The 14,606-nt window shown below is 42.0% G+C and overlaps 2 protein-coding genes across 7 annotated transcripts in view; both read right to left on the bottom strand.

Annotated features, from left to right (window-relative positions):
* Positions 1 to 11,444, bottom strand: part of OIT3 (oncoprotein induced transcript 3) — a 31,951-nt gene extending 20,507 nt beyond the window's left edge. Inside the window, exons 1-4 of one of the 3 annotated variants that reach the window (XM_057403350.1) lie at positions 11,305 to 11,444; positions 10,478 to 10,609; positions 984 to 1,358; positions 389 to 499 (exon numbers count right to left, since the gene is read on the bottom strand). In XM_057403350.1, the coding sequence (XP_057259333.1) occupies positions 389 to 499; positions 984 to 1,227 (355 nt within the window). In that variant the 5' untranslated portion in view covers positions 1,228 to 1,358; positions 10,478 to 10,609; positions 11,305 to 11,444. Of the gene's footprint in view, positions 1 to 388; positions 500 to 983; positions 1,359 to 5,023; positions 5,804 to 10,477; positions 10,610 to 11,304 lie in introns of those variants that run through there. The other 2 variants (XM_057403351.1, XM_057403349.1) reach the window with 2 other exon arrangements.
* Positions 10,702 to 14,606, bottom strand: part of MCU (mitochondrial calcium uniporter) — an 88,462-nt gene continuing 84,557 nt past the window's right edge. For all 4 annotated transcript variants that reach the window (XM_057403361.1, XM_057403362.1, XM_057403364.1 and 1 more), the window contains exons 7-8: positions 13,902 to 14,018; positions 10,702 to 12,645 (exon numbers count right to left, since the gene is read on the bottom strand). In XM_057403361.1, coding sequence (XP_057259344.1) covers positions 12,568 to 12,645; positions 13,902 to 14,018 — 195 coding nt within the window. In that variant the 3' untranslated portion in view covers positions 10,702 to 12,567. The remainder of the gene's footprint in view (positions 12,646 to 13,901; positions 14,019 to 14,606) is intronic.

The following is a 14,606-nucleotide window of genomic DNA, read 5'->3' as shown; positions in this document are numbered from 1 at the left end:
GGGCTGGAAAAAGGAAGTCTCTAGTGGCAGACTGCACAACTGCTCCTGAATACCAATGAGACTGTACTGTGATCTTGCAGAGACTCTACTACTGTCAGTGAAGCTGCTGCCTTCAGCAGCTGAGCCATGCAGAAAGCAAATGTAGCCTGTGTAGCTCCAGGGGCACCAGAATGTATTCAGTCAATGGATGTTGTATCTCACCCTGCAGAGAGAAATTGGGAACAATTTATGGAATCAAAAACCTGTTCTAGGCAGCAAGAGGAGAAAACTCCTCCAGAATAATTTTCCTTTTTTGTACTGCTTTGTAGGACAATGGACTGAAACGTGAGCAATGAAACAAAGGAGAAAGAAAGCATCAGTAACTGACACAAGTTATTTCCACCCTTACCCAGACATGTCTGTCCATCAGGTCCTAGTGTCGTCCCAAGGGAACACGTGCAGTCACTGGTGTCCAGGCAGGAGCCCTGGCAATCCACCACATCGCAGATGTCATAAAAATCTAGGGCATGACAAGAATGTTGTCAGCACAAACCACTGAGCATGCACAAAAATACTGTACTAGTATTGCCAACTTCAAGCCCTGTTTCTAGTCCATCAGTTATAGACCTAGCCCACATTAGGAAAGCTGAACCAATGAAGCTGGTAAGAAACAATTCAGTTTAATTACTGTAAGTCAGAGATGCAAATGTTGGCTTTGGCAGCACGCCAACACAAACCACAGGGTCCACAGAGAGCATTAAATCACTGCAGCCAGACCAGCCATGGAAGATTTCTGCTAGCTGAGTAAAGGCTAGAATTCAGAGGTGAAGTTGCCTGATTGATCTCGCATAGACAGGCCACCAACTGCACTGCACCACCTCTCACTTTAGGGTGAGAAAGCCAGAAACAAGTCAGCTCCTCTCTCAGGTATATGGATGCTCACTACCTCCCCTGCATCATGGGGACCAAGGGGTTTCAGAAAAGCAATCTCAGCAGTTACTTACGGCCACAGTATGCATGGAAACAAACACTAGGCCTGATTAAGTGATACACATAGTACCCGCCCGGACACGCCTTGACATCAATCGTGGTATTCCAAAGGCAGCAGTTCCCATTGAAGCTGGCACAAGCCTGGCGTGGGACGATGCCATCTGACTCTCGTGGGTGGCTGCCATTGAGCCAGATGGGAGCGTGGGTGCCACAGTGGTTCTCTGGGATGCAGAAGGTAGGCATAGCATCGCCAGCCATGCCAGTGAAGCGATACCACTCCCCGTCAATTTGACTGTCGCATGTTGGCTGGCCGTGGGAACCATTTATCTGATGATCTGTGTTCCTCCAGGGCTCATTCAGGCTGATGTAGGCAGAGCAGGGATCCAGGGCTGAGACATGCAGCAAGAGACAAGAGAGAACATCTGGTAGATATCAAATCAAGTTGATGACTGATAATTGCAAGAAATTTCTTGCAATTTCTTTTTCTATTCCCGACTTTACAGAATCATTGTGATAGATAAAGATCCCCAGGGACAAACAGTGATACCAGCTAGCTAATTGCCTCATGGAAAATTCTGACAGGTCGGCTTAAATGTCTTGGAAGAAAAAGTAAATTAACAGAGCTCTTACAACATTATGCAACAGTCTGACTTGCTGTTTAGATGCTGTAGATTATGACAGGGGGGAAAAGAAGAAAAAAGGAAAATCTGGGGTCCAGGTAGTGATTTTACCATAGGAAATATGTCCTGGGAGCACTGGATCTAGCCTAGGACATCCATCTTCAAGTACTAACTGAGCACCTGCAAGCCCTTCCTGAAGGCACTGGTAACTGTCACAAATGCCTTGGAGAAAAGGCCCAGACTTCAAGCACATTATGCAACCTCTCTCAAAATCCATCCATACCTGGTGTCTGCCCTCACTGTTGAGTTACAAGGCAGAGATAACCATGCAATGCATCAGTTAAAATGTGAAATGCAAGATACGCAATGGGAATGCTATATTCAAGGTGTGCAGAACGAAGATATTTCAGTTATTAGACCCCTATATAATTGTAAATCATCTCTAAGCATATTTTATCAGATCCTACTCATTTCAGGGTACAATTTCAAACAGCTAGTATAAGAACTGCTCTCCCAGGCCACAATGAAGTTGATCTACAGCTCAGCAAGTTGTTTCTAACCCAGAGTGTCTGCTTAGGGAAGTGAGGTAGAACAAACACACCCTGCTCCATTTACATAAGTTTTAGTTCTCCACTGTCTCTCCTATAGCTATGTACATATATCTTGAGGTGAGTAGAAAGATCTATAACTCAAAACCATGCATTCTGTAAAATTCTGCCCTGGGGCAAGAAAGAGAGGTGGCAGCTCCCTGTATTTAAAGATCCACTTAGATATGCCTTGGTTCCCTCCAGAAACTGTTCCCCACTTCCCTTTCTGTCAAATACTAACCACCTCTATGATTCACAGTATCTGTTGTGGATTTGTGTGATATCAAAGCTTCCCTGCATCTGAAACAGCTTCCCCATACCTTTTTATATTATTAAAATCTAGAGAGCATGAACATCTGAATCAGTACCTTCTGAGGAGCAGAATATTCAACTCTTTACACAGTCATGTTCCTCATAAGCCCACAAACCCTCCTAATCTCTGCCAGAGACGAGATGTTTGTGAGTGAAGTGTGTTTGAGAGGGAAAAATATAAACACGTGGACCTCTTGACATACGCACGTCTGCTCACGAAGTGCTCAAGGAGTGTGTTCTTTTCAGAGGCCTTTCTGAACCTTCAGCTAACAAAATATAAGAATACCATACAGTGAAAAAATCCCCAAAAAACTGAAGTGTTCATTACATTTTCAGTCTTCTGATTAACTCTGATTTGGCAGCTTCCTCAACAGAAGTCCAGAGGTTTCATTTTCACTTACATTTAGTATCTGATTAAGCACTACTTATCCCTGACTATTTCCTATTAAGCAAAATGAATGCTAATCCTGCCTTAAGGAAAACTGATTACCATTTCCTAGAATTAGACTAATAAACCCTATCATTCTGATTAAATGCACCTCAGACTGGAATACCCTCTACTTGCTACATCACATTTCTTTTTAAGTACTAAATTTGCTTTCTGTTTTGTTTAAGCAGTAGGGTGATGCAAATGGGTAGGGAGGAGACACTATATTGTTTCCATTAGAATGCTCTAGAGGCAAACTTTCTTGGTTCATCATTTTTTGCTTCACTGACTTTAAAGTGGGAACTACACGTGCTTCAGAGAATGCACTTCAAGTCACCCTTATTCAGCTGCATCTGTAAGGATCTGTCCCACTGACATGCTACCTTGTACCTTCTCACAAATGTAATATCTCTTTTGTCAAACATCCTTACACCTTCCTCAGCCATAGGCACATTTTGTTTGGCCTCCAAACCAGCCTAAAAGGCAGAAGCAGTTGCCATAGTAATGTGAGTGCTGCAGAGTTGCAAGCTGGCATAGAGTGCAAATCTGGGTTACAAAGGGAATCTCTAGTGCCATAATTCACAAGCTAGGAGAAGCAGATTCACTCCCCACCACAAGCAGCTCGTTTGTCCTGAGCAGCAGAGGAGGGAAATGCAGCAAAAAAACTCTGATGAGATTCATCAGGTAATCCCTCATGAGTTCTCTCTTTCATCTGCCTTTCCTTGTCTCCCCTTAGCCACAGACAGCAGCAGCTGTGATGAATCCCATCCTCCAAAAGCTTGCTTGACTTCTTGCAACAGGAAAGAATAGGTCCTGCCTTTTCTCTGCGCACAACTAAACAGAACTTCCTCTGGGCTTCCCTCAGTGTAACTCCCTCGGTTTCCACAAGGTGATTTGGCATGGCCTTATGGTGAGCCATTGACTAAGATTAAAACATTTTTGTTTTGTTAAAAGCCAAATGAGGTGAAGTGAGAAATGCCCTGTCAGCTTCCCAGCTGGGCAGCACCAAAAATACACACACACTCATTAGCTTTCATACAGTATAATTAACTTTATGAAATATCCTTTGTAGACAGACTCTAAAAACACTCATGTAGGGAAGATCACATTGTCTCCTAAACATTCAGAAGACAATTTTAAGACAAAATCCACTGAGATGTATAGAGGGAGCCAGAAGAAGGCATTTCAGAAGAATGGGGTAGCATACCCTCACATATTTTATTTCTCTGAAAGCTGCAGGCAGGAGTGAAAGGGACACAAACAAGCAGAAAAAGCAGACAGTGCTCTTTTGAACACTCAATCCTCAGGGCCACTCTCAGACTGCCAGCACTGCCCCAAGCCACACTCCCTGCAGACACCAAGCAGTCTTTGGCAGCAGGTTACTGAAAATTAACTTGAGGGCTTAAGAAAAAAAATCCGCAGAAATATAGAAGCAATCAATCTCTCATCTCTTCTCCCAAAACAACAAAAGCATGGGTGTTTTCGCACAAGACATGTAACTATCTCTAGCTCCCTGTTTTTCATTTTTCTTTGCCCAGTTTTTTTCCTCTCCAACACTTCTTGCATGGCCTGAGCAATTCAGCCTGACAAGCATTAGCTATGAAGTAAAGCTTTTCAATTTGTAATCTTGATGATATAATTAGTTTTCTAGCTGACATGCTAGCATATATATTGGATGACAAATCAATCTAGCAAGCATTTGTAAGTCCACCATTCTGCAAAGAGATTAATCCTGAGTGTATTGTGCAATTGGAGTTCTCTGCTCTGGCACAACTAAGCAATGAAATAAGCAGCACTGCATTATGACACTAAATTCAGTTAAGATTTGTCAAAGAAGCAGGTGATAAAGTAGCATAATATCTACTCATAGAGCCTCTCCTCTGAAGGGAGAGGAAAATCCCACAGTGCTTTGGCAGCAGACATTCTCTCAATATGGGAGGCTTCACTCTCTGTGACAGAAAGATCTTTCCAATTGGAAAGAATGTCACACCACCTTCAAAGAAAATTTGTCACATCTTCCAGTGTTTCACCTAAGAATATCAAGGCTCAACATGAATCCTAAAGATGACAAACAGAAATAAGTTTGAAGGCAATGCCTCTTTACTCACCCATCGAAGACACTGGCTGCAACTGGATGATGAAGCAGATACAGAAAAACAAGTACTGAAACATCCCACTCAGCCAAGGAACAGTTACCACTCAAGTGACACAGGCTTGAAAGCCCTTGCACACACTGTGGCTCTTGCAGCCTTCCTCTTAGTGGAGCTTCTGATCCCAAGCTTTCTGAAGAGGAAGTGTGATGGCTTTCGTAGAAGTTTATCAGAGGAGGAAGCTGAAGGGATGTGGGGTACAGCTCCAGCCTTGACCTTCACAGAGCAGCTCTGCCCCTTATTGACAACAGAGATGTACTTACTGATCAATCTTGTTTTTTTGGACTCAACCCGCTATTGTTTTCTGGCCTGACTGCCCCACAGTGATACCTCCCTATATCTTATCTGGAGACAAATTCTAACCAGGGACACCCAGACATCCTGAAGGGATGGAAAAGAACAACAGATGGGTGCCTGTTGTTATCTCTTCTCCTTCCACTAGTCATATGACTTCATGGCTCCCCACAGGCAAAAAACATCAGCTAGAATGCCTTAACTGCAGGAAATAGTGGCCAAAGGAGGAGAACTGATCCTTCCGAGTAGATATTGCAGATGAGTGCTTGGAGCAGAGCTACAATAGGAACATCAGTCAAAATGAAAGACTGGTGTCCCACAGAGAAATAAGCTGTTCCTACACTACACAAAGACCCTTTCCACTCCTAGTCACATAAGTTGATCACTGCAGCAAAATTATCAAACAAGGCAAATTAAGACATTTTTCTGCAGTAGTTTTATGATCTCTGCCTTTAAAAAAAAACCCTCAACAAACAAACAATCAAGAAAGCCAACGTTGCTGAATTAACTTCCATACAAAACTGAGTAATCGAGAACCTCTGCTTTACCAGTTGAAACCAAACTAAGATTGGAGCCACAGGTCATAACCATAAGCCCTAGCCCTAGATGAGATGTAGCACACTGAAATCAATACTAAAACAAGCACCACAACTAGCAGTTAGAGATACCAAGGGCAACATAGATAAGCAGAGATGAATCTTCCCTCTCATCCCTGTAGCTGTAGCTCTGAATATTCAAAGCTCTGGTTTTAACATATATGTATATATACACGTGTCCCTCCCTGTGTATGAACAAGTCAAACAGTTCTCCAGAAAATCATCTGCAGGCAAAAAGCTCTCCATGAGCAAGGAAGTACAGGTAAGCCTACAATAACTGCACAATCGAACAAGAGTAAGGCATTTCCGCATTTCCTTTGTAGCCTGCATTTCTGCAGCAGGCTGGTGTAAGGAATAATGTCAAGGTTGATGGATGTGGTAGCTTCAAATCCCAGTAGGGAAAAAAATCGCTTTGCTATTTTCATATTGAGTTTGCATGAGACAGAATTAGGCATTTGCCTGCTTTGTGGAGATTATACATTATCGAAAGTTCTCAATGGCTTCTCTTTTTCTGGGTGTTCCCCTTGCAGTGAAGTACAATATGCTGCTCTGCTCCACCCCAAAGAGGAGGCTTTCGCAGTGGTGAATGACTCTAGGGAACAATAAAAAAAGTTTTATAAGTGACTGCCATTGCTCACTCCCCTCCCCCCACCCCCCCCCAAAATATATATATATAAGTCTTTGTGGCTATATTATGCTGACAGCTGTGCAGTACTAGAAGTGTTTTTTCAACAACAGGAAACAAATTCACTATGCAAAGCTAGCAAGGCAGATAACCCTCAAAAGGCGATTATGTGAATTCCCAGAAGAGAAACTAAAATTGAACAGAGAATAATACAGCAAGCCACAGGAAGTTATACTTGGCCATTTTCATTGAGAGGTTTATTCATACTTAAGACCCTGGGTAAATAAAACTGACAAACTTCAACTGAATTTCTATTTGTGTTAGAGGTGTGTGTATTTCTCTGAAACAATTCATTATCAGCTTCTTTTATTTTTGTAGGTGGCATATTAGCCCTGACACAAGTAACATTTTGACAGTTGTGTGTGACTGACAACTGACAATTAACATAGGGAAACAAACTACATCATAGCAGTTTTGAGCCTCAAAGGTATCATAAAAAAGGCCCAAGTTCTCCAAAATGGATAAAAGCAGGAGATGCCCCACCATTCCCAGAGATGATACTATTCCAAATCACCATAACATCTAGCTCAAGGAAGGAGTTTAAAGATAGAGAAGATTCAGTGTGCTGCCTCTAAACATTCTGGGAAGCCACAGGAAAGACAAAGACGATCTCAGCCTCCTGAAAGAAGCACTGGGCACAACTCTTCTATCAGCACTTTCTCTTTTCTGTGTAAGTTATTTCCGGTGACATACATAGCTCTAGTTCCCTCATAAACAATAGTACTAGAGTAGGCCACTGCAAATCTATGCCCCAGGGAGCTGGAGCAATTATTCCTAACAAGGTAAAAGAGGAAAAAAACCCAAACCAACTAAAACCCCTCCTGAAACAGAGCCTCAGAGAGAGGATAGAATTCCAGTTGAATGCTCTGGGTGCTGTAGGGCCTGCACTCTCTTGGCAGTTCTGGTCAACCTACTCCAAAGATAAGGGAGCCTGACTACCCAACAAACAAGAAGAATCAGGACTGTTTTTTATTTCCTAGAAGTAGTCATCAGTATGGGTTAAAAGGTACAAAGAGAGAAGGCAATATTAAAGTAGGGGGCTAGGATTTTATTTTAGTACCCAAGATACAGGATCTTCTAAACTTGCTGCAGTCTAAACCTGGATACTTAACGCAAGAAAGCATGCTAATTTTGCAGGTGGCAATCACACTTCTTGCCCTTCCCAGAGATTTGGAGGGCTTTACACATGGAACTCGAATTCTCCAAAGCATTGGCTAGGCTGGAAAGCCTCATACGGTTTGTAACGGACTAACGAATAAAGATGTTTTGTATCAGATGTTTGCTGAAGCAGGCCTAGTCTTTGTCAGAGCCACCTCTCAAGACACACCAGCATTTGATGAAAGTGAGTTGTGTGAAGAACAGTTCCTAAAGCAGGAGTAACTCCTGCAGCCTGTCTGGAAGGAGCAGGCGGAAGAGCTAATCAGTGCTTCCTGTCGCTGAGAAAGGAGAAACCGACACACACAACAGGATCCCTTGTCTGCAATTGATTTTAGGATGTGGGTTCACAATAAGCCTCGACAGGCTGCTGAGATGGATTGCACGTAAGTCAAGGACTCAGAGATAGGCATTGTTGCTGTAAACAACTTGTCCCATAACTTGGTGCCAATGGGAAGGACTCTTGAGATGAGGGAGTGAACATGAATTTGGTGAAGTATGAGCAAACTCAACAGAAGAAGTAAAACACCAAGACCATGGTAAAATCAGACAAGTACATAACTCCTAGTGAAGAGTAGCAGTTATTTTCTTTCCCTTAGTGGAGCTCTGTGATGCAGAACTTGGTGTTTTGAGACTGTTTTTCCACAGGTCCTGCAGAACCCAGTGTATCATCCAGGATCCTCAATTTCTAGATGAAGGAATTAGGGCATAGACAGCATGCCCACAATTTCACAACTAGTCAGGGCAGAAACAGGAGTAGAACCCATCTTCTTTTACAAGTTCATGGAGCCACAATGACACAGCGTAACATCAGCTTCTCCCATAGTTCAGGACTTAAATACACTGCAAGTTTAATTTCCATTCCTGTATTTTATTTTTCACCCCTTTAATGTCTGTATAGAAGTAAAACTGTTGTTTTGGGTTTGTTATGTTTTTTTGTTTAAGAAAATATTTATAATCTCTTGGGATAGGTAGAAAAATACTTCAAAATCTTCTTTCTATGTGAAAGTCATACAATGTGGCACAGAGGGAAGCAGCCTGCATTTACAACTCCACACAAAAAAAAAAAACAAACATAAGAGATCAAAGAAATTGTTCCACTGGCTCAAAAAGACATGGCAATTTGGCAAGCTTCACTTGACTGACATAGTGCCAAGGTCTGACAGTGAATCGTGCAAACCCTCTTGGAGCCAACATGGAAATGTAAGAAATTGCAACAAGGTGATCACCGTCACTGTTAGGAAGGATTACAGGGGGGGAAAGATTTCTCGCTTGCTCTTCAGGAAAAAGGAACCATGAACATTTCTCCTGGAGAGCTTGAAAGATAAAGCCTCACAGGCATGGCAAAAGGGAACCCAATACATTTCTCCAGACAATTTTGAACTTGACATGTATTTATATGAACTCTGCCATAGAAAAAGAGGGAAGGAAGGTTAACAAAAAACCCAACAAAATTGGTAGAAAAAGCGGCATCCGAACACTGCAAGGTACATTGCTGTTTATCCTTCATATGGTCTTATGAACACAGTATTATATTAAGATTCAGGCAGCACTGCCTGCTCTTAAAGTGCTGTTGGTGGGACAGGAGCCTACTACCTGACTGACTCCTTGGCATAAAATAGCTACTGCAAGAGAACTTGTTGAAGTGTTGATGTGTGTACAACTGTGATACAATTGTGTGTATCAGGAGAGCAAACAAACATCACCGTTCCCGTCAATGTTTGCATTCAAGGGCAACAAAAGCAGAGAAGCACTGAGATCTAAGATTGAGGTTTATGGCATGTCATCCATCCCTAGCAGAGGCCACATGCCCAGGTGGTGCAGAGAGGAGCGAGACAGCAATCTTCCAGGGGTACAAACGAGATCCACTGGACAGCCCATATTTCAGGGTACAACTGCAGACTCTTACTTTACTCCTTTTCTCAAACAGTCTCTAGACCAACATTAAAGCACGTGCAGGAACAACTTTGTCACAGCCTTTTCAAAATAGGGATTGTGGTGCTAGATGTCAAAGTCTTTCACTTGTGGATGCCAAAACAGATGAGCTCTTATGCAACTGATCCAAGCAATTTGTCTAGGGAGGGCAGCAGCTCATCTGTACACAGCATCAGGTTAAGGACTGCTTGGAAAAAGAGAGTTAGTCAGCATTGCTGAACTAAAATTCAACAGTGATTAAAGGCAGGTCACAACAACTAGCAGCTTCCAGCCCCTCTCCTCCAACTTTAAAAAGCAAAAAAAGAGTTGGCTGTTTTAAAAACCAATTTTTAAAAAATAAAATCATGGATTTTACTTTTTGCTAAACAGTCAATGGACATGATGGAAATCTGGCACCAAACATATCATTCTACCATCCCATCAAGTTAGTAGAAAGTACAGTCTGCCGATTCCCAAAGTTAATGAACCACCAATATATCACTATGACAAATCCGACTACAGCCATTCAAGGGTCCAGAAAGAAAGTAACAGAAGCTTAGAACGCCAGTTTTCCTGTGATATAGCACTTGAATGCAATAAGGAAATGCATTGACATCATTTGGTACCTTTCAGGTTGCTGGGCACTACATGCCCATATATATTCTTATCCTGCAACCTGCCAAACATCTCCAGGTTTTGTCAGCCTTCACATGGAGCTACTATACAGGGCAAACAAAGGCAGATCTTTGTTGGACCCAGTATCTCCACCTCACCACCTCAACTGTTCCTGAGATCCCTGTGTTACGCAGCTAGGCATGGCAGCAAGATCTCCATCCAAGCTTCTTCATGAAAGCTATTATCTGCATCACCACCGCCTCAGTCATGTCAAGAAGAAACAACCTAAACAAAAAGAAATGGAGGAAACTCAGGAGACAGCTGCCACACATAGAATATTCTTAGCTGGGGAAAATAACATTATTCAAGAGCACTGATTCAAAAATTGAATAGTTATTTATTGTTCCAGAAGTACATTGCTCTTTTATACATATTTCATAAATGATACAGGATTTTACACGTGTTCAGGTTTTGTTTGTTTTGTTGTTTGATTTTTTTGTAAAGAAGGACTTTTCTCCATGCTCCCTCCCTCATCCCAAACACACACCAAGGATTCAGCTACAGGATTCTGTTCATTTTTTTCCCTTTAAAACTCATCACACAAACAGGATAAAACAGATTAAAAAATAATCACACAATGTAAATTGAAAGACAGAGGGAAAAAAGGAAGGGAAAAAAAAAAAAGAAACATGCACCCATTCAGTCCAACATGCCATTGAGAAGAGGCAGCAATCCCAGCTGTGTTTCCACATCTGCAAGGCACCTGGCAACTAGTTAATACCTATTTGTTTTCTTATTTCCTTTTTTTTTTAAACATAGTTCTCCAAAAAAAACAGAAGCCTCTTTCCATGACACAGTGAGGAGCAGCAGTGAAACATCAAAAAAGCAGCCAGCCATTGTGTATACCAAGCTTAGTGCCCTTCTCCCACCTTCATCCTGTCTCCACAGTATTTATCAGCAGGATGCTAAAATAGACTGACATGCTTTGAATAGAGAGATGTTTTATCTACTTAAAAATCAGCCAGCCTTGGCTAGAAGAGAGGGCAATGGGCTGACTTTCCTTCCTCTATTTCTTTTAGCTAAGAAAAAGAGATGTCATTAGCCAATCCTAAGAAATTCTGACCTGTGAACACGAAGTTCATTTAAAGCTACTTAATTAGGGGAAAGTGCTAGAGAACTGGAGTCATTCTGTGTCTTGCACTGTAAGAACCCCAGGCTTTCAAAAAGACTCTGGGTACAGAAAATGCTTTGTCCATATATGAGACCTTTTATCCCACTACACAAACAGTCAAATATCAAGTTTAATTATTCCATGTTCAAAATCTGTCCATTTAAAAGCAGGAGTCATGATTCTGCAACAGTTTCATAATCCTTTAAACCTTCATAATTTCATAGTCCAGGTGGCTATTAGATCTGGGGTAGGAAGAGGGGAATCTCCCTCCCTTTAAGACTGAATATAAAAAAACCTCTCATGCAATGCTGCCGCTGATTGCTAGGAGCTCAAGGGCATTGGGACACAAAGTTTAAATAGTTATTATGGAATAATCCAAAATACCAATTATCAAATAGTCCAGAAGAAAACTCATTCCTTCTCTCACTTGGCTATAACCAATATGTGCTACAAATAAACAAAGGAGGAAGTCAGTGGAGCACATGGGGTAGGCTGGGAAAGGGAAAGCTCACGGTTTTCCAGTAGAAAGCAGTCTTGTAGTAACTTTATAAAAAGAGACCAGGTCTGATCAGAAGTGTGCGTGTTAATGGTGGCGGAGTGCAAGTTCTGATCACCAGCCATAGCTCCAGGTAGCTTGGGTTCGTTTTTTTTTCCCTCCTTATTTTGTTTTGAGAGAGAGAAAGAGATCTGAATCAGGTAAAGGAAAATTTAAAAAGCTAAGCAGGCTGCTGGTGTCTTATCAAGTGGCAGACCCTGCAAAGCTGGAAGAAGACACCCCTACACCCCAGCATTACATTCTTTCCATGAACCCCCCCCAATCCTGTATTTGTACACAATTGCCATTCAGACAGATTTTAAATGGGGCTATTTGCCAAGCCCGTTTCAGAACTAACATTCCACCATGTCCCATCTTCAGATATAAGATATTTCCCCCCATACAGTCCTTTGTCTTGATTAAAGGTAAAAACCCTCCACCCCCACACCACCTCCTAGCTTCCACCTGCAATACGTTAATTAAAAAGGCGAGCTATGAACAGGTTTTTGTTGCCGGGGTTCAGAGCTTCTTTGCTGCTCAGTCCTTTTCATCAATTTGCTGGATGGGCAGGTGAACCTGCAGTGGGTCTCGAAGCCTCTTAAGGTCCAATTCTGCCTAAAAGTAAAAGACACATTATAAAGAACAAGCTCCCAATACACCTTCACCAGTCCAGTTCCCCTTTAGAGAATGGAAAGCTTTTCTTTATTTCCTTGTTTTTCTTGCCCAGGAAGGAAGCATTCAAGAAGTAAAACAAAGTCACAGGCTCATAGGAAAACTGTTCTCAGCACTTAAAGACATTTACTTTGTGCTTCTCTAAACTTGTCTACATGCAACCACTTAAAAGGAATATGGTAGGGCATACTTGATCCCCATAAGCTCACTGGAACCTTTTTTTTTTTATAAAAATATGTTTAAGATAATTTTTATTACTTTTTTAACAAAAATATTAACACTAAAAGCAACCCAACCCAACCCACCAAAAAACTCCAACCTAACTAGATTAAGGGGAATGGCTGATTCTACAAGAAAAGCTCCACAAAAATATAGCCACCCAAGGGTATCCACATTCAACACAGCACGAGAAATGAGAAAACTCTGAGGTCTTTCTGGGTTTTCTCATTAAACCAAGAGAGCCTTACCCTGACCTCCCTCTCCTCCTGGCACAGCTCCTTCTCCAAAGCAGGGGAGGAACACATCTTGCCCTGGATATCCTACCCTGTCATTTCCAGAGCCTCGGAATGATATGGCGCAGTGAATAAGAATGTGGTAGCCCTGCTTTTCCTACTCATGTAATCTTTCTGCAGAAAGACTCTCAAACATGAGGAAAGATCTCTACCCAACTCCTTTGTGGAACAGATCCCACAGTGTGAACACTTTACCAAGAGTGTTTGCCTCCAGATTATGAGAAATCTGTCCCCATTGCCTCTAACAATACAGTTGAATTTTTTGAACATTATTTTCCAGGACTGCAACCAGGGCACTGAAGTGCTCCATGTCAGGAAGACATGAACTGAATGGATGCAAGTCTTCATTCCTCACTAAATCCATCTGGTGTGTAGGAGCTGAGAAGAAAGGAAATCTTGAATTAGGCTCCTCTGAGGCATGAAATGCCTGAAGCAACTCAAGATTTGCCAGCAATTTCTAAAAGGCCCTTACAGATAGAGGCAACTGTTTCATGTTCATTTACACATCCAGTAGGTCTATTTATGGGCATATCAAAGCCAATTCAGTGATTGCACTGGGGCTGTAACAAGAAAATGTGCTGAAAACTTAAGATATATCCACTCTTGTTTGAGGTACACCTATTAATAGCAGTTAAGAACCAGCAAACAGCAATTTCTTTGTCTTATTTCTGGAAAAATTCTTGTTACCTGAGCAATTGCATCCTTGAGTTGATTGTATTTCTCTAAATCAAATCGTGTCTTTTTGGCTCCTTTATGGAAAAATAATAAGTACTGTCTGTCTCTGGCTTCTGGATAAACATATTCCTAAAAAGAAGAAAGGAGAGAAGATACAAATAAAGCCACAACAGGATGCAACAGGATAACATTAGTACAGTATCTATCAGGTGTGCTTTGAGAGGAAGACTGGTGAAAGCACATGACCAGAGAGCATTGCCTAAGCTCACCCAGTGTGGTGGGGGTGACCCCAACAAGTAACTAAGCTCCCATCCAGTCACTCAGTTCTCCACAGCCGGATGGTGGAAGAGAATTGAAAGGGCAACAAACAAGAAAAACTTGAGTCAACATAAAGACAATTCACTTCTTATTTATAAGAAGAAAGACAAGCCAAACAAATAAACAAAAAGCCCAAACCAAAACAAATAACCCCACACAGATCACAGTGATGCAAACACAATCACTCCCTATCTCTCACCAGTAGACCAATGCCCAGCCAGTCTCCAAGCAACAGCTACTTTGGAGAAATCCATCCATCCCCATGCTCCCTCCCACCCCTCTTCCCCAGTTTATTGCTGAACATGATGTTATAGGGCATGGGACTCTCTTTGGTCAGTTGTCCCAGCTGTATCTCCTTGCAACGCCTCGCCCACCCCCAGCCTATTCCTGGGGGTGAAG

Source organism: Pezoporus wallicus, unplaced genomic scaffold (genome assembly GCF_028554395.1).
Source record: "Pezoporus wallicus isolate ANWC-B61680 ecotype Strahan unplaced genomic scaffold, APGP_CSIRO_Pwel_v1 contig_4264, whole genome shotgun sequence".
NCBI classification, from domain to species: Eukaryota; Metazoa; Chordata; class Aves; order Psittaciformes; family Psittacidae; genus Pezoporus; species Pezoporus wallicus.
This window is presented reverse-complemented; position numbering and strand designations above follow the sequence as displayed.